Source organism: Desmodus rotundus, chromosome 10 (assembly GCF_022682495.2).
Source record: "Desmodus rotundus isolate HL8 chromosome 10, HLdesRot8A.1, whole genome shotgun sequence".
Lineage (NCBI taxonomy): Eukaryota > Metazoa > Chordata > Mammalia > Chiroptera > Phyllostomidae > Desmodus > Desmodus rotundus.
The window spans coordinates 63042680-63061266 of NC_071396.1; the positions used below are offsets into that span (position 1 = coordinate 63042680).

Here is an 18587-nt window from a genome sequence, read left to right on the forward strand (position 1 = left end):
TTACAAAGTAATAACCTCTAAATCAACAAGTTTATCTGATTATCAGTGGTGTTTCAAAGTGTGTGTATGTTTATGTGTATAAAATTAGAGTGAAATCTTAGTATGATGATAATGTTCCCAGGTTGATAGGAAAAAGTGATTATATTAAATTTCTTATATGCTCAATTGGCAATTTATTAAAATATAAAATCCATAACATATTTGCAAGTATTAATTCTTGTTCTATAAAGTGGTAATTGCATTTACAAGGCCTGGCTACATTACCAAGCACAAGGCTTTGTAGTTCATCATCTGTTTAGAAAGCATCCTAATCTAGTCATTTCTACTAGTCATCCTAATCTCTTTTCATGATGTGGTGATTTTCTTCTTAAACAATGGTTGAGATCCTTTAAGGTCATTCTCCTAATGATAGAGAAGATTTGGATAGGGCTACTGTTAACTGTGGCTGAAAGGTGAATTGATATCCTTGAAAGTAAATACATATTATAGTGTTTCATAAGCAATTTGATATCCTTGTGTGTAAATATAGATGGAAGGACTATCTAAGCAATCCATTGAGTGTGCATCAGGTTGTATGAAAGAAGAGACAGCCTCCGCCCCACTGCCAGTGCCCCACCGTAGCCCAAACCCTGCCAGCAAGTGTGGCTAGTGAGCATGTGGGATGGAGAGTGGAGAATTTAGCTTGAGAGTTTCAAATGTAAATGCTTTTATTAGAAAAGAAGACATTATATTATTAGTATTATTCTTTAATTTGTTGCTGTCTAGGTAGTTTTGTTACTGTTAAGTGAAATTAATTATCAATTCTCCATACTTTTAATACCTGCTGCTGTCCTGTATTATATTGCTACAGCTCTGAAGTGGCCCCTGTTGCATACTCCATTTAACCTTGTGAACAATCTTGTGACTCTTACTTTGCTATAGGCTTCTCAGTAGGATTGGAAAGAAGTATGTGTGAGCCCCAGAGAATAAAATTTGGAGTTGGGGGAAGAAGAGGGTTCACAAGTGAATGTGTGTGCACATGTGTGTCTGTGTGCCATGCACACATGCACGTACGTAGGAATTGGATAGAAGGAGGGAAGGTATCATGTTAAGTTTCGGTATGAAATAACAGGGAGATGTGAAATGGGAAAGGACATGTGTGTCATAGAAATATAAAATACTGAGATAAAATAATTTTAAGACTGGGAAGTGAGTTGATTTTATTCCAGTATGTTCCTACGTGCTCCAACGATTATTTGCCTCCATGTTGAGATTGTCTAGTGTGCTTGTCCCTCCACCTCAATTCTCCAGTAAATACATTTCTGCACAGTATAACTATATGTGTTACAGTAGAAAATACTTGAGGTATACGAGAAGTGCATTGTTGAAAAAGAATCTTTCTTTTGAAAGAAGAATCCTTTTTTTAAGCAAATAACTCATTTTTAAATTTATTTTATATTTAAAATATTTATATTAACACTGGTCATGTTAAAAAGCCCCTTTATTGTTGACAAATAATATTCTTCCAGTCATTATTCATGAGTCAAATAGTCTTTGCTAGATTTCTTTTGCCAAATTTCTGTTCACTTGTCTTTAAAAAGGTATAAGGGGGGCAATTAAACATGCTAAGGTTCCTTCTAGTTACAAAACTGCCTACAGAAAGTATAGCCCATGTAACTAAATCTTTGTCCTGTCCAACAAGCTTTTCCTCATTTTTGTACCAGTATTATGTAGGCAAAATGTATATAGATAAACATTTTAACTGCATACCTAAAAAATTTGCTATGAAGTTATTATATTTTATATTATTTTATATTGTAAATTTGAAATGGATTTTTAATAGGAAAGCAATTCAATGTTGTCAATATTGAGCTGTAACATTAGTACTATGTTGATGTTAGTACTATATTGATGTCAGTATGGACTAAAATTTCTGTATTTTAAAATCTAATGTTAAAAATCCCTATAAAGAAGAAATTTCTAATGCAATAATATTACTTATAAATGAATGAACAGTAAACACAACCAAGCATTATGAAACATTACATGCTCATACAATTGCAATAAGAACTCAATATCTGAAGGCATGTGAAATAATTTTTAAACCTAAAATTTCTGTTTTGTCTTTTCATAATTCATATTTTGTAACTTCAAAAATGTCTTTTTCCTCTTTTCTCTCACTTAGAAAATGCCTACTTATTTTCAAGACCTAACTCAAATATATACTCTTCTGAAATGCTTTTTCTGATCCTGTACTCAAAGTGATGAAAATTTTCTCACCTCTTTCCTTTTCTTGCATCATACATATACACAACCCCACAACTAAGGTAGAGTATTCCAGACATTTTGATCTTTGAGGGATAAGATGTCTAATACAGTTAAGCCATCTTGGATTTCTTCAGAGACAGGCTCCTCAGGTGTGGATTGTCATTTCTGATCATCTGATTATTATGCTCTCTGATCTCCTCTCAAGTGTGACTTTACCTGTGGTGCTTAATTAGATTCTTGTTGACATCTTCAATTCCTCTTAAAAATTGTCTTCATTCACCTTTTAATTATAGTTTTCCATTTGCTTTCTTCAGACTTCAGCTGAAAGGATATCTCATACCTACACTGAACACCTACACTTATATATTTATCACAATCAGCCTTTTTCTTTAAAATCATGTCACCCTACTTATTTCTTTCCTAGCTGCCATCAGTCTGTAGTTGTCTTCTTGGTCACTTTTCTTACTCATTGATATCTTGTACTAGAATCTAATCTCACTGAGGGCAGAGACCTTTTCTCTCTAATTTACTGCTATATCCCGTTGTAATAGGGCCTCTGTAAATATTTGATCAGTGTTGAATTAATTGGAGAATCTGTGGTTCAGACATTGTAGATCTGGTATATTACCACCAAATTTGAATCTTGGTCCCCTGACACTGTTGACTGTCTCCAGATTGCAGATTCTCCCTGCCTCTGTCTTTCTGATGCAGTGGTCGAGCATCTCTTGCTTGGACTGTGACAAAGCCCCTAACCTTATTTTCCTTTTCACATACAGTCTATGCTATAGTATACCTCTGGGTAAAGATGTTGGCTTATTGATACTTACAAGGGGAAAGTGTAAACCCTTTAGTATTACATAGGGAAATATGTGCAATTGGGCCACAATCTGACCTCTCTGGGCCCTTCATTCACTGTTTCCCACCACAAAATGCCTTTTCTACTACCCTCCCTCCAGTCCCTGATCTCCTAAGGTCCCTGCAATTACTCAAAATGTCTTTTTTTCCTCTTTTCCCACTTAGAAAATCCCTGCTTACTCTGCAGACCTAACTCAAATGTCTACTCTACTGAAATGTTTTTTTCTGATTAGTTAATCTCTTTCTTCTCTGTGTTCATTCATAGAGCATTCTGCTCTGGCTTCTGTCACTTATCACACTGTATTGTAATCATTGTTTACATCTATTTCTTACTAGATTGTGACTTCAGGACAAGGATCATATTTATATCACCAAACCTGTCATAGAATTAGGGATCTACAACAAAATTTCTTGTGGTCTTTTTAGGCGTGTTTCCCTTGCTCCTTCCTCAGCTTACAACACTAGGGCCATTCATCAGTTAGACGGATTTCTTTTTTTAACCTAATAAACATCACATTTTGTTTCTAGAGTTGTATTTTCTTTTTCTAAGTATACTTTATTGATTATGCTATTATAATTGTCCCATATTTTTCTCCCTTTTATCCCCCTTTGCCCTGAATCCCCCCTCCCACCCTCATTCCTCCCCCTTAGTTCATGTCCATGGGTCATACATATAAGTTCTTTGGCTTCTACATTTCCTATACAATTCTTAACCTTCCCCTGTATGGTTTTTTTTTTTTTTAAATATATTTATTGATTATGCTATTACAGTTGTCCCATTTCCCCCCCCACTCCACTCCATCCTGCCCACCCCCCTCCCTCCCACATTCCCCCCCTATAGTTCATGTCTATAGGTCATACTTATAAGTTCTTTGGCTTCTACATTTCCTACACTATTTTTACCCTCCCCCTGTCTATTTTCCACCTATCATCTATGCTACTTATTCTCTGTACCTTTCCCCCTCTCTCCCGCTCCCACTCCCTTAATGACAACCCTCATGTTCTAGTTGTTTGCCTAGTTTGCTCTCGTTTTTGTTTTATGTGTGGCCGTTAATAACTGTGAGTTTGCTGTCATTTTTACTGTTCGAATTTTTGATCTTCTTTTTCTTAGGTAACTCCCTTTAACATTTCATATAATAAGGGCTTGGTGATGATGAGCTTCTTTAACTTGACCTTATCTGAGAAGCACTTTATCTTCCCTTCCATTCTAAGTGATAGCTTTGCTGGATACAGTAATCTTGGATGTAGGTCCTTGCGTTTAATCTTGGGTAATGTAATTATGATGTGCCTTGGTGTGTTCCTCCTTGGGTCCAGCTTCTTTGGGACTCTCTGAGCTTCCTGGACTTCCCGGAAGTCTATTTCCTTTGCCAGATTAGGGAAGTTCTCCTTCATTATTTGTTCAAATAAGTTTTCAATTTTTTGTTCTTCCTCTTCTCCTTCTGGCACCCCTATAATTCGGATGTGGGAACGTTTCAAGGCGTCCGGGAGGTTCCTAAGCCTCTCCTCATTTTTCCAAATTCTTGTTTCTTCATTCTTTTCTGGTTGGATGTTTGTTTCTTCCTTCTGGTCCACACCATTGATTTGAGTCCCAGTTTCCTTCTCATCACTATTGGTTCCCTGTACATTTTCCTTTGTTTCTCTTAGCATAGGCTTCATTTTTTCATCTGTTTTTCGAATAGATTCAACCAAGTCTGTGAGCATATTGATAACCAGTGCTTTGAACTGTGCATCCGATAGGTTGGCTATCTCTTCCTCGCTTAGTTGTATTTTTTCTGGAGCTTTGAAGTGTTCTGTCATTTGGGCCATTTTTTTTTTTTTTTTTGTCTTGGCGCGTCTGTTACTTTAAGGGGCGGAGCCCTAGGTGTTCACCAGGGCGGGGTAACGCTGGTCACTGAGCTGTGACGCTGTACGAGGGGGAGGGGCCGAGTGGGAGCAATGGCGCCCGCCTCACTCTCCTCTGCATTTCAATCCTTCACTCCGCTACCCACAATCAAACTGGGCCACTCTGGTGCTGGTTCCCGAGTAAGTGGGCCTGTGCACACTTTAGGCCCCTGTGGGTCTCTCCAACAACCTCTTCTGTGAGGCTGGGAGTCTCTCCTGCTGCCGCCCCAACCCCCAGGGGCGCTTTCAATCAGAGGTTTGAGGCTTTATTTCCCGGAGCTGGAGCCCTGGGTTGCACGGTCTGCTTCGTTGCCCGCCGTTCGTCAGGTTTATCTGTGGGCGAATTTGGTGCCGCGGGGTGCCACCCGCTGCTCTGCCTGCCCCACTCTCCACCACTCTGAGTCCCGCCCTCTCGGTTTATCTGCGCTGATGTGGGGCCGCAGGGTCTGCTAGTGCTCGGACTGCCTGCGCCATTTGTCCCACACTCCGCCAGTCTCAGTCCCGCCACAGCCACGCGAGTCCTCTCCACCCCGGTGCCCGTCTCCGCCCCTCCTACCAGTCTGGATGAATGGTTATTTTCTATTTTCTTGGTGTTGGTCCCCCTTGCTGTTCAATTCTCTGTCAGTTCTGGTTGTGCGAGGAGGCGCAGTGTGTCTACCTATGCCGCCATCTTGGTTCTCCTCCTCCCCTGTATGTTTTATGCCTATCACTTATGCTTCTTATTCTCTGTACCTTTCCCCCATTCTCTTCCACGCCCTCCTCGCTGATAACCCTCCATGTGATCTCCATTTCTGTGATTCTGTTCCTGTTCTAGTTGTTTGCTTGATTTTCGTATTTGTTTTTTAGGCTTAGTGGATGATAATTGTGAGTTTGTCATTTACTGTTCATATTTTTTATCTTCTTTGTCTTAGATAAGTCCCAGTAACATTTCATATAAGGGCTTGATAATGATGAACTCCTTTAACTTGACCTTATCTGGGAAGCACTTTATTTGCCCTCCCATTCTAAATGAAAACTTGGCTGGAGAGAGTAATCTTGGATGTAGGTCCTTGCCTTTCATGACTTGGAATACTTCTTTCCAGCCCCTTCTTGCCTATAAGGTTTCTTCTGAGAAATCAGCTGATAGTCTTATGGGAAATCCTTTGTAGGTAACTGTCTTCTTTTCTCTTGCTGCTTCTAAGATTCTCTCCTTATCTTTAATCTTGGGTAACTTAATTTTGATGTGCCTTGGTGTGTTCCTCCTTGGGCCCAACTTCTTTGGGACTCTCTGAGCTCCCTGGACTTCCTGGAAGTCTGTTTCCTTTGCCAGATTGGGGAAGTTCTCCTTCTTTATTTTTTCAAATTAGGGGAAATTCTCCTTCATTGTTTTTTTAAAATAAGTTTTCTATTTCTTGCTCTTCCTCTTCTCCTTCTGGTACCCCTATGATTAGGATGTTGGAACATTTAAAATTGTTACAGAGGTTCCTAAGCCTCTCCTTATTTATTTATTTATTTATTAATTCTTGTTTCTTCATTCTGTTCTGGTTGAATGTTTATTTCTTCCGTCTGCTCCAAATCATTGATTTGAGTCCTGGTTTCCTTCCCTTCACTGTTGATTCCCTGTATGTTTCACTGTGCATAGCCTTCCCTTTTTCCTCTCTCTCGCAACCATACTCATCCATTTCTGTGAGCATCCTAATTACCATTATTTTGAACTCAGCATCTGATAGGTTGGCTATCTCTTTATCACTTAGTTGTATTTTTGGAGCTTTGATCTGTTCTTTCATTTGAGCCATATTTTTTTTGTCTTGGCATGCCCGTTACGTTGTAAGGGGCAGAACCTTAGGTATTTGCCAGGGTAGGGCAATTCACGTGGCTGCATTTTGGCACTATATGTGGGGGAGGGGTCTGAAAGGTAATATCGCTGCTTGCTCAGCTCTGGGCCAGCTTTCTGTCACTTTCCCTACTTCCCAAAAGCAAATTGGTCCCCCTCTGGTGCTGATTCTCAGGTGTATGTTTTAGGACTCTGTGGGTCTCTCCAAGGAACTCTCCTGTGAGACTGGGAGTTTCTCCCGCTGCCGCAATTCCTGCAGGTTTTTACACCCAGAGGTTTTCAGCCTTATTTCCCTGCACTGGAACCCTGGGGGGTGTGGTCTGTCTTGCTCCCCATTTGTTCCTCCCTGTTTATCCATATGCAAAGGTGGGACCACCCGCTTCTCCAGCTGACACCTTGCCCACCCAGTCCTCTAGCCACTGCCTTGCTGTGTGCCCTCTCCGCCCCAGCTGCCTACTGCCCACTGCCACCGCTCTTACCAGTCTAAATGAATGTTTCTTCTTCAACTCCTTGGTTGTTGGACTTCCATACAGTTCAGTTTTCTGGCAGTTCTAGTTGGTTTTTTGTTTGTTTGTTTGTTTTAATTTGTTGTTGTCCTTTTGATTGTGTGAGGAGACAGAGTGTATCTACCTACGCCTCTGCCTTGGCAGGGAAGTCCCTCTGAATTACGTATATTATTTCAATTAATACTATGCAAAATCCTCCATGTCTCTGGATCCGGTCACGTTGCCCGAGTCCTGTGTGCCCCAGCTGCCTGTCTCTGCCCCTCCTACCGGTCTGGATGAATGTTTCTTCTTTATCTCCTTGGTTGTCAGACTTCCGTGCAGTTCCATTTTCTGTCAGTCCTGGTTGTTTTTTTGTTTTTAAATTGTTGTTGTCCTTCTTTTGGTTGTGCAAGGAGATGCAGTTTGTCTACCTACGCCTCCATCTTGGTTCTCGCTAGTCATAAAATCTTTTTTTAACCCCTTAATTTTCAGTTTGTGTGTGTCTTTTGAACTGAAGTCTCTTGTAGACAGCATATGTAAGGGTCTTGTTTTATTTTTCAGCCACCATATATCTTTTGATTGGAGCATTTAATCCTTTTGCATTTAAAGTAATTGTTGATACATATATATTTGTTGCCATTTATTATTCATATTTTTTATCCCTTTCTTCTTCCTCTTCTTCTACTTCTCCCTCCTCTTCATCATCTTCTTCTTCCTCTTTATCTTCTTCCTTTTCTTTTCCATCCTCCTCTTCCTCCTCCTTTTATTCTTCCTCTTTCTCTTCTTCATCTTTCTCCTTTTTCTTCTTCCCTTTAACATTTCTTTAATACTTGTTTGATGATTATGAACTCCTTTAGCTTCTTTTCTGGAAAGCTCTTTATCTATCCTTTGATTGTAAATGGTAGCTTTGCTGGGTAGAGTAATCTGTGTTGTTAGGTCCTTGCTTTTCATCACACTGAATATTTCTTGCCAATACCTTCTAGCCTGCAAAGTTCCTATTGAGAAATCAGCTGACAGTCTTATGGAAGCTCCATTGTAGATAACTAACTGCTTTTCTCTTGATGCATTTAAGATTGTCTCTTTGTCTTTAACCTTTGGCATTTTAATTATGATGTGTCTTGGTGTGGACCCCTCTGGGTTCACCTTGTTTGGGACTCTATACTTCCTGGACTTCTATATCTATTTCCTTCAGCAGATTAGGGAAGTTTTCCATCATGATGTTTTACACTGGTTTTCTCTCTCTTCTCCTCCTGGCACCACCATGATGTGCATGTTGTACACGTGACGTTGTCCCAGAGGCTCTTTATAGTATCCTCATTTTTTTGGATTCTTTTTTTGCTGTTCTGATTGGGTGTTTTCTGCCTCCTCCTCTTCCAAATTTCTGATTTCATTCTTGACTTCATCTATTCTATTGTGGATTCCCTGTTAATTATTCTTCATTTCAATTAGTGTATTCTTCATTTATGACTAGTTCTTTTTTATGTTCCTTATCTCCATTTTTATGTTTCCTATCACTTTGTTTAATGTTCTCACTAAGTTCATCTATGCTTCTCTCGAGTTCACTGAACATCTTTATAACCAGTGTTTTGAACTCTGGGTCTGATAGATTGCTTTTCTCCATTTTGTTTAGTTCTTTTCCTGGAGTATTGTTCTGTTCTTTCATTTGGGACATGTTTCTTTGTCTCCTCATTTAGGCTGCTTCCCAGTGTTTCTTTCTATGTATTAGGTAGAGATGCTACACCTCCTGGGTTTTGTAGAGTGGCCTTTGGTAATAGGTGTCTTGTAGGGTCTGGTGGCACAGCCTCCTCCATCAACTGAACTGGGAACTTGAGGTGCGCCCTCTGGTGGGCTCTATATACTCTCCTTTTATATTTGAGCCTCGGTTGCTGTTGGCATGTCAAGGGGAGGGTGTACCCTTAGACAGAGCTGCTGTGAGGACTGACTGTGGAGGTGCTGCAGGACTCACTTCAGTGGAGCTCTGATGCCCAGTGTATTCACCCCATGAGTGTGCCACTTGTGGAGCTAATTGGGTGGTGTTCCAGTATGGTCTGAAGCTGGCACCTCCCTTGAGGTGCAGTTCTAGATCAGCAACTGCCTGTGCCCTACCTGTGCCACCCTGCATGAGCTACAGAGCAATCTGCAGATGGCTGCTACTTGTACTGGCTGGAGGTGCCCAGGAGAGGCCAAGCTGCTAACCATGGCCAGCTGCCACTAGTGCCAGGCCCAGGATCACTTAGCAATGGGGCACTCCAAGGCCAGATGCTGCTTGTTTGGGGTTTGTAAATCTTTGATAGATTAAGAAGGTCCGCAGCATGAGCCGAGATAAGCTTTTTGTATGGGAAAGCCACTGGATAAGCATTGGATGTGCCCAAATTCAGATGGGGTGAGGTCTCAGGAATCAGTAAGGTGGGGTGACCAGTGTTACTGAGATTAATGGAGACTCAGATATGGGACCTGCCTGCTGGCTCTCTGTGGGAGGGCTCAGCCCGTCTGTCTGAGAAAAGGTTGCCCCTCCAATACTTGCCTCAAAACCAGGTAATTCAGGTTTTCCCTTTATATCTCTGGTGGTTTTGAGCTACTTCCCCAGTGCCGGAATTTAGAATGGGTGAGTCTGAGTAAGTTTGTGCCCAGGCCTTTTAAGAGGAACACCTGGGATTCCAGAAGACCTTCATCCTACTTAGCCACAATCTCTGCTGGTTTTTATAACCAGAAGCTTGAGGACCTCTCTTTCTGCCCTGACACCCTGGATTGGGGTGCCTTGTATGGGAATGGGATGATTTGCTCCTCAGGGGGCACCTCTGCAGCCAGTATCCCTTCTAATTTTTAACCACCACGTGTGGGTGTGGGACCAGCTCATTCCATGTCTCCGCCCCTCCTACCAGTCTCAATGTGACTTCTTTGTATTCTTAGTTATAGGACTTCTGTTCAGCCAGATTTCAGGAGGGTCTGCATAATGGTTGTCCTATAGTTTAGTTGTAATTTTGATGTGATTGTGGGAGGAAGAGAGTACATCATTTACCTATGCCACCATCTTCAAAAGCCCCCAATTAATTGACTTACTTTAACAAATAAAACATTTACATGGTTCATACTCCAGGAGTACCTTCTATTTCTGTCTCCTAGCTACACAGTTTCTCTCCCACAGGCCATAAATAGTGTTAATTTCTTCTTTGTCCTTATAGAGATAGTTTATGTATAACAAAACATCAATATTTTTCATTTCACTTATGCTATGTGAAACCTTCCTATGTCTTGAAGATAATTTATGTCTTCATAATATTCTGTTATGTGGACATACTGTAATTGATTAAGTCAACATTCTATCAACAACCATTAAGTCATTTCCAGTCTTTTGCTATTACAAAAAAATGCTGCCATGCATAGTTTCTAATTTATTTATCATAGATGTGATCATATATGTAGGACAAATTCCTAAAAGTAGAATTACTTTGTCAAATGAAATATGCACTTATAATTTTCATAAAATACTATGAAATTCTCCTCCATAGAAATTTACTAATTGATACTGTCCTTAGAAATGTGTAATATTTTCCTACCTCTTCACAATGTATTTTTTAAGTCATAAGTGCACATTTTTCTCATAGTTTTAGCTTATAGTTTTCTTATTATAAGATGACAATTTTACACTTACATGATCTTCAATTCATGCAAAGCATTTTGATTATAATATTTTGAGTATGATGTAAGTGGAGTCCCCTGGTCACGTTTATTGTTTCTCAGAAATAAGAATCCAGAGTTTTGTCCTATTAAATACTACCCTTTAACTTGACTTGTTTTGAATGCATTTTATTTGATAAATTAATTCCTTTGTATATTTTTCTTCATTGATAGACAGTTTTTTCTGTGGAAAATTCTAATTTAAATGTAGTGGTTTTAGGTTAGGATGCAGCTTCTAAGGCATTATACTTCATCTTTCAAAGCATCGATTTTAAGTGGTGGAACATTTTGTTCAAAGAAAATAACAGATGTACAACATATTAAAGGGGGTGGGTACAAATGTGGAGCTGCAGAGAGAGAGAAGGAGAATGTGTGGAGGGTCTGGAGTCCAATTTACTCAGCTGCCCCTTCTCGAATGCTCTTTTGTGATGATTTCCATTAGCAGCTAGTGAAATCTGGTGAGAATTCTCACGATGTGGGATCCTTATGCTGAGGCTGAGCTGTAATAATGAGTTACATTCATGTTCAACCTCTGTATCTTACACATATAAAAAGAGCTGTGTGGAAATTCAAGGGAGAAAAATGGTTTCCCTGGGATTTCTGTTACAGTTATCTGGTCATTATGGAATCATCCCAGGATTACAGAGTTTGGAATTTGAAGATATTTATAACAGAAAATATGATAAGAGAACTTGTGGAATAGCTTGATGGAAAGACATGCTCACAGCAAAAAAAAAAAAAAAAAAGCAGGGTGTTTGGGAAAATAGTTGATTTCTGAACTTCTGTGTACAAAAGATGAAGTTAAAGTCACTCTATGTTGAAAAGCACCATGATATGTTCAGTTTCTTCTGTAGCTAAAATAATCTGCTTTATATGAGGGCTCTCTGGAAAAAGTCCAGGGCGTGGGGCTTGGCATTTATATGGGATGGTCAGGGTAGGCCACCTTGAGGAGGTGACATTTGAGTGAGAATGAGGATGTGTGGGAATTAACTATGTGGATATTTGGGTAAAGCATTGTAGGAACAGGGAACAGCCAGTGTAAATGCCCTAAAGCTATAGTGTGAGGAAATATAGCTGAGGTACTTTTTCTCAGCTTTCATTTTGTTTTTGAGGGGGGAGGGGAGAGTGCTGCTGCTGATGGACATCACAGCCTGATAGCGTCTTAGGGTACCCAGAGGCAGTTCACCTCCTATAGGTCTTTTCTTTCACCATTTTAATTGTTTAAAAAAAGAACAGAATTAAGACTCTTCTAGTCAATAGGATAATGTATTCTTTAATTCTTTGGGGGGATGGATCCTGGGTTGCAGTCATCTAGGAACACAGTAAATGTGTGTCTCTCCTTTTTGGTCTGCTGCTCAATTCTGATTTTGATACTTCTTTAAGATTGTGGACTTGGGTTGAAAACTGTAGCTTTAAATCATCAGAGATTTATTAAAAGGTAACTAGTAGCCCTGGCCAGGTAGCTCAGCTGGTTGGAGCATTGTCCTGCTATGCCAATGTTGTGTTTGATCCCTGGTTAGGGCACATACAAGAATCAACCAATGAATGCATACAGAAGTGGAAAAACAAATCATGCTCTCTCTCTCTCTCTCTAACTCTCTTTCCCCTTTCCTCTCTCTCAAAATAAAAATTAAAAAAAAAAGATAACTAAAAATCCCTAGAAAAAAATAGAGATCAGGAATATTTTGAAGTATATCTGGTACATCTTTAAAAATAGAACACTGAGAATCCTAGTTTACTAATAATGTAATAATGATTATTACTGAGATTTTGATACAATACCACACCAGATGTTAGGCACCCATTATCTGCAAATCAGTTACAAGACATAAATTCTATTCTTTTTCCTTGTATAATTTATCAATACATACACATTTATTTTAGCAAAAATAAAGTAGAACTTTATTTAGCTGCTTTCTAAGAATTATCTAAGTCACTAGGGGCAGCATCAGGACACTTATGTTCCCAACAGGACCATTCTCATTGTCTGGCATCCCTTCCACATGTCTTACCTCATGTCTGAGACCCTTGTACCCACCTACTTTACTTTTACTCCATCACTCACCTTCACTCACCTTTCAGGAGACCTCAAATATGTTAGTTAGCATTTATGTGCTTTAATTTCCCCTGTAATGTGGGTTATGGTTGGGGTTAAATGGTGGTTACCTAAAGGCTTAGTTAGCACTTGTTAGCTGCCCTTAGCATCCTATTGCAGCCAAGAGCAGCAGTCAAGACCACTGGAAAAGAGCAAGGTTCTGGAAGGCAAAGAGATGGGGCTGGGACAGTACAGGGGAGAATTAGGATATGCATGTTACGGGAGTTCCTTTTCCCCAGAGGCTATACATGCAAGGTTCTGCTATGCTCAACTGATTATATTTTAAATACAACATTTTAAGGTAGATGGTTGTATCTTCCTTTTAAAGGTGGGGCACAAGAGGCCCAAAGAGGGAACTTAGGCCATGACTCATGAGTGGCAAGTATCTTATTTCATAGTCACAAGCAGGAACCTGACTTTTCTCTTTTAAAAATAATTATGACCATGGCCAGGTGGCTCAGCCAGTTGGAGCTTTGTCCCTCACACCAGAAGGTTACAGGTTTGATTCCTGGTTAGGGGACATACCTAGGTTGCAGATTTGATCCCCAGTCCAGGAGCATAGGGAAGACAACCAATCGATGTTTCCCTCTCACATTGATGTTCTCTCTGTCTCTCTCTCTCTCTCTCTCTAACTGTCTCTTTTCCCCTCCTTCCTCTCTGCCTCTCCCCTCCCCCATCCCTATCTCTGTTCCTCTGTCTCTAAGATCAAACATATCCTTGGGTGAGGATTTTTTTTTAATTTTAAAATAATAATTATGGAAACATTCTGAAACAAATATGCATTTCTCCTCCTAATTTCTTTCCTAGGGAGAGAGGAAATAATGCATTATTTATACCACCTTTTCTTCAAGTCATAGTAATTTTATTCTTTCTGTATTAATACTCCTATGCATTATTAAGTACAAAAAAGTGAGCAGTGTATTCTTATTTTGCAGATGGTTAATCTGAGATGTAGAGAAGCTAAAAATAAATGGTTTAGAAATATTTCATATTAAGTATTCATTATTTTCATATAAAACAAGCTAGGTGTCATACAGTACATTTAAACTTGGGTCAAATGCAATTAGGAAAATACATTTAGCAAAATACTTCAGAGTTGAATTATTGTGAGTAGTAATGATATAACACAAATTTATAAAAAATATGTGAATGTATGTTTTACTAATCAAGATTTTTTTTTAATTGCAAATGTTGAATTAGAGCAATTTCAAAGTGCAAGTTTCCATTTATAAGATGAATAAATTCTGGGGATCCAATGTACAGCATGGGGACTGTAGTTAACAACATTGTATTATATACTTGAAAGTTGTAAAGAGAATAGATCTTAAATATTCCCACCATTTAAAAAAAGATAATTAGGTGAGGTGATAGAAGTGTAACTAACCTTATTGTGATAACTATTTTTCACTATATATGTACAAATTTAAAATAAATAAAAGACATTTTATATATTGAAATTTATCCATTAAATTACTTGACAAATATATATTGAGCATCAGAAAAGTTATTGTGCTTATATTAGCTTCTGAGAACAGAAGTCTGAGTCATGAAGTGTAGTGAGAAGGCACAAACAAATATAAAATTAGTGTTGATAAGAACTGTAGAGGAAAGGTTTATAGTGCTATAAAATAGTATAACAGGAAGATTGGAATGTTTCCCTGAAGAATTGGTTATTGTGTTGAACCTGCTATCTGTACTACCTGCTTCAATAACACTTTTGTTTATATTTTATCTTAAGGTATCCATTAGAAATTTTAATTTTAATTTAAAATTTAATTTTACTTTCACTAATTTAAGTTAGTGAAATTTTTATACCAAATATTTTTATTTCAACTGGTAGAATCTTAAGAAGATTCAAGAAATGGAAACGAGCGATGAATCTAACACAGATCTGGAAGAACTGAAAAACATTGACTGGGTAAGATAGCTGGATATTCTCCCTGTTATGTTTAGTGTTGAAGAAATATTATAGCTGGTTGTTAAGGACTATAGTATGAATTGACATTACCTGAATTTGAGTGCCTGGTCTTACATTAGAGGAAATGTAAATTCCCTATTTTTAAAAACTGTCTCATTTTATTAGAATTATTCCAATTTCTCTGGGAATTTTTGGTGTTTTAAAATATTGACCTTTCTGATTATAATAAAACTTTAGCATACTCTTGTAAGTCACAATTTAAGCTCTGTTTCAGGATAAGGTATGAAACTATAGTATATATAGTATTATATATTTATTTATTTAATGAATTGTTACAAGATTTGGGTCCTGGGAATGCAGAATGAATAATATGGAGTCTCTGCCTTCATAAAACAGAAGACAAACTTCTAGAACAGATGATGATGGTGTGTTCATGTGACACACTACTGTTTTTCTGACCTGGTTCTAGATACTTGAATCCCTGCTCTCATATATGTTTAGAGTCAGGCAGGCATTATGGCCTCATGGACAGGGTAGTGAATGTCACAGAGTTAGACTGAGGTATGTTCAGTGTTATCAGGAAGGCACATTTTAGGATTCTGACTTTTCAGGTTAAGTACACTGGTTAAATAAATTAGGGAGTAGAATCATTAAATGAGGGAGTAGCAAAAGATGTAGATTTGGGGGATATGAACAACTTGTTTTTGATCATATTAGATTTTAATCATTTGCCATGTTTTCTTCTAACAGCTTTATTAAGGTATAACCAACATACAATAAATGCACAAACCTAAAAAGTACAATTTAATAAATTTTGAGATATGTATATATGCATATATACTCATAAAACTATCACCACAATCAAAATAATGAGCCTATCCATCACTCTGCAAAGTTTCCTCATACCCTTTTATAATCCCCCTTCTTGCCTCCTTTCTCTCCAGTTTCCAAGCAAGCGGTGATCTGCTTCCTGCCATATAGATTAGTTTGCATTTTCTGAAGCATATAAATGTAATCAGTATTATGTACTGTTTTTTCTTGGCTTATTTCATTCAGCATAATTCTTTTACAATTTTATCCATGTGGTTGCCTATATCAGTAGGGTTTATTTTTTTTTTACTGCCAAGTTTTATTCCATTGTTTATCAGATCTTCTATAATGGTCACTTTGGTATTTCCTGTTTGCAGTACTCTTAATTTATTTAGTATATCTTTACTGAGATATTTGGAAAGTTACTAACATGGAACATTAAAGAAAGAGTAAGGTTTAAAAACAGGAGACCTCTGGTCAAGATGGAGGCATAGGAAAACATGGCTCACCTCCTCACACGACCACAGCAAAAATGACAGCTAGACTACAAAACAGATACCACCCAGAATTGTCAGAAAATCAAGCTGTGTGGAAGTCTTGACAACCAAGGAATTAAATAAGTCACTTTTATAGCTAGCAGGCCAGGTGGTCCCACGTTCTTGTGCAGATAAACCAGGAGGAACAACTGGGGAGCAAGACAGATTGTGCAACCCAGGATTCCAGCAACAGGAAAACAAAGTTTCAAAGCCCCTGGCTGTTAAAATCTGTGGGGGTTACAGTGGTGGGAAAAACTGCCAATCTCACAGGAGAGTCCGTTGGAGGGGCCCACAGGGTCCTAGAAGGTTCACAAACCCACCCAGCCAGAAATCAGCAACAGAAGGACCCAGTTCCCTTGTGGGTAGCAGGGGAAGTGGCTGAAAGTGTGCCAAGGGCCAAGCAAGCTGCATTATTCCTTCTCTGACCACTACCCACATACAGTGCCACAACTCAACAAAGTAGGTTGCCCCTCACTGGTGAATACCTAAGGCTCCACCCCTTACAATGTAACAGGTGCGCTGAGACAAAGAAATATGGCCCAAATGAAAGAATAGATCAAAACTCCAGAAAAAGAGCTAATCAACAAGGATATGGCCAACCTATCAGATACAGAGTTCAAAAACATTGGTAATCAGGATGCTTACAGATATGATCATGTATAGACACAACATAAAGGAAGAAGTAAGGCTATACAAAGTGAAATTAAGAAAACTATACAGGGAACCAAGAGTGAAGGGAAGGAAATCTGGATTTAAATCAATGACTTGGACCAGAAGGAAGAAGTAAGCATACAACTGGAACACAATGAAGAAACAAGAATTTAATTTTTTTTTAAAAAAAGGAGAGCCTGAGGAACCTCTGGGACAACTTTAAACATTCCAACATCCGTACCATAGGGGTGCCAGAAGGAGAAGAGGAAGAGCAAGAAACTGAAAACTTATTTGATAACATAATGAAGGAGAACTTTCCCAATCTGGCAAAGGAAATAGACTTCCAGGAAGTCCAGGAAGCTCAGAGGGTCCCAAAGAAGCTGGACCCAAGGAGGAACACACCAAGGCACATCATAATTACACTACCCAAGATGAAACAGAAGGAAAGAATCTTAGAAGCAGCAAGAGAAAAGGACACAATTACCTACAAAGGAGTTCCCACAACACTGTCAGCTGATTTCTCAAAAGAGACCTTCCAGGCAAGAAGGGACTGGAAAGAAGTATTCCAAGTCATGAAAGGCAAGGACCTACATCCAAGATTACTCTATCCAGCAAAGCTATCATTTAGAATGGAAGGGCAGATAAAGTGCTTCTCAGATAAGGTCAAGTTAAAGGAGTTCATCATCACCAAGCCCTTATTATGTGAAATGTTAAAGGGCTTTATCTAAGAAAAAGAAGATAAAAAACATGAACAGTAAAAATGACAGCAAACTCACAGTTATTAACAACCACACCTAAAACAAAAACAAAAGCAAACTAAGCAAACAACTACAACAGAAGTGGAACCACAGAAATAGAGATCACATGGAGGGTTATCAACAGGGGAGTGGGAGGGGGAGAGAGGGGAGAAAGGTACAGAGAGTAAGTATCATAAATGGTAGGTAGAAAATAGTCGGGAGGGTAGGAATAGTAAAGGAAATGTAGAAGCCAAAGAACTTATATGTATGACCCATGGACATGAACTATAGGGGGGGAATGTAGGAGGGAGGGGGTGTGCAGGGTGGAGTGGAGTGAATGGGGAAAAATGGGACAACTGTAATAGCATAATCAATAAATATATTTAAAAAATAAAAATAAAGGGCCCAGAAGGGACTTAGGACTTTCACAGACTCACTCCCTCTTGTCTTCAGCACTGGGACAGAACCTGTAAGGGCATCAGTGGCATACGGGAAGAGATTAAAGTGTCTGGCATCAGAGCAAGTGCCAGAAGACACTTTCCTCCCAGACAAAACTCCAGAAGCCAGGCAGCAGCATTGTCCCCTTTCTTCACCCTCTCCAACACAGATGCAGAGTTCAAAACACTGGTTATTAGGATGCTCAAGGAATTCATTGGGTACTTTAACAGTATACAAAAGACCCAGGGAGAAATGAATGTACACTAAGTGAAATAAAGAAACATTTACAGGCAACCAATAGTGGAGGAAATGAAGCCAAGAATCAAATCAACAGTCCGGAACATAAAGAAGAAAACATTCAATCAGAATAGCAAGAAGAAAAAAGAATAAAAAAAAACAAGGGTAGAGGAAGGAGCCTCTGGGATAACTTCAAATATACCAAC

At 38.9% G+C, this 18587-nt stretch overlaps 1 protein-coding gene across 4 annotated transcripts in view; it reads left to right on the forward strand.

Moving 5' to 3' along the window:
* Positions 1 to 18587, forward strand: part of SPIRE1 (spire type actin nucleation factor 1) — a 267545-nt gene that overhangs the window by 160476 nt on the left and 88482 nt on the right. For all 4 annotated transcript variants that reach the window (XM_045187677.3, XM_045187678.3, XM_024580563.4 and 1 more), the window contains exon 5: positions 14895 to 14972. In XM_045187677.3, coding sequence (XP_045043612.2) covers positions 14895 to 14972 — 78 coding nt within the window. The remainder of the gene's footprint in view (positions 1 to 14894; positions 14973 to 18587) is intronic.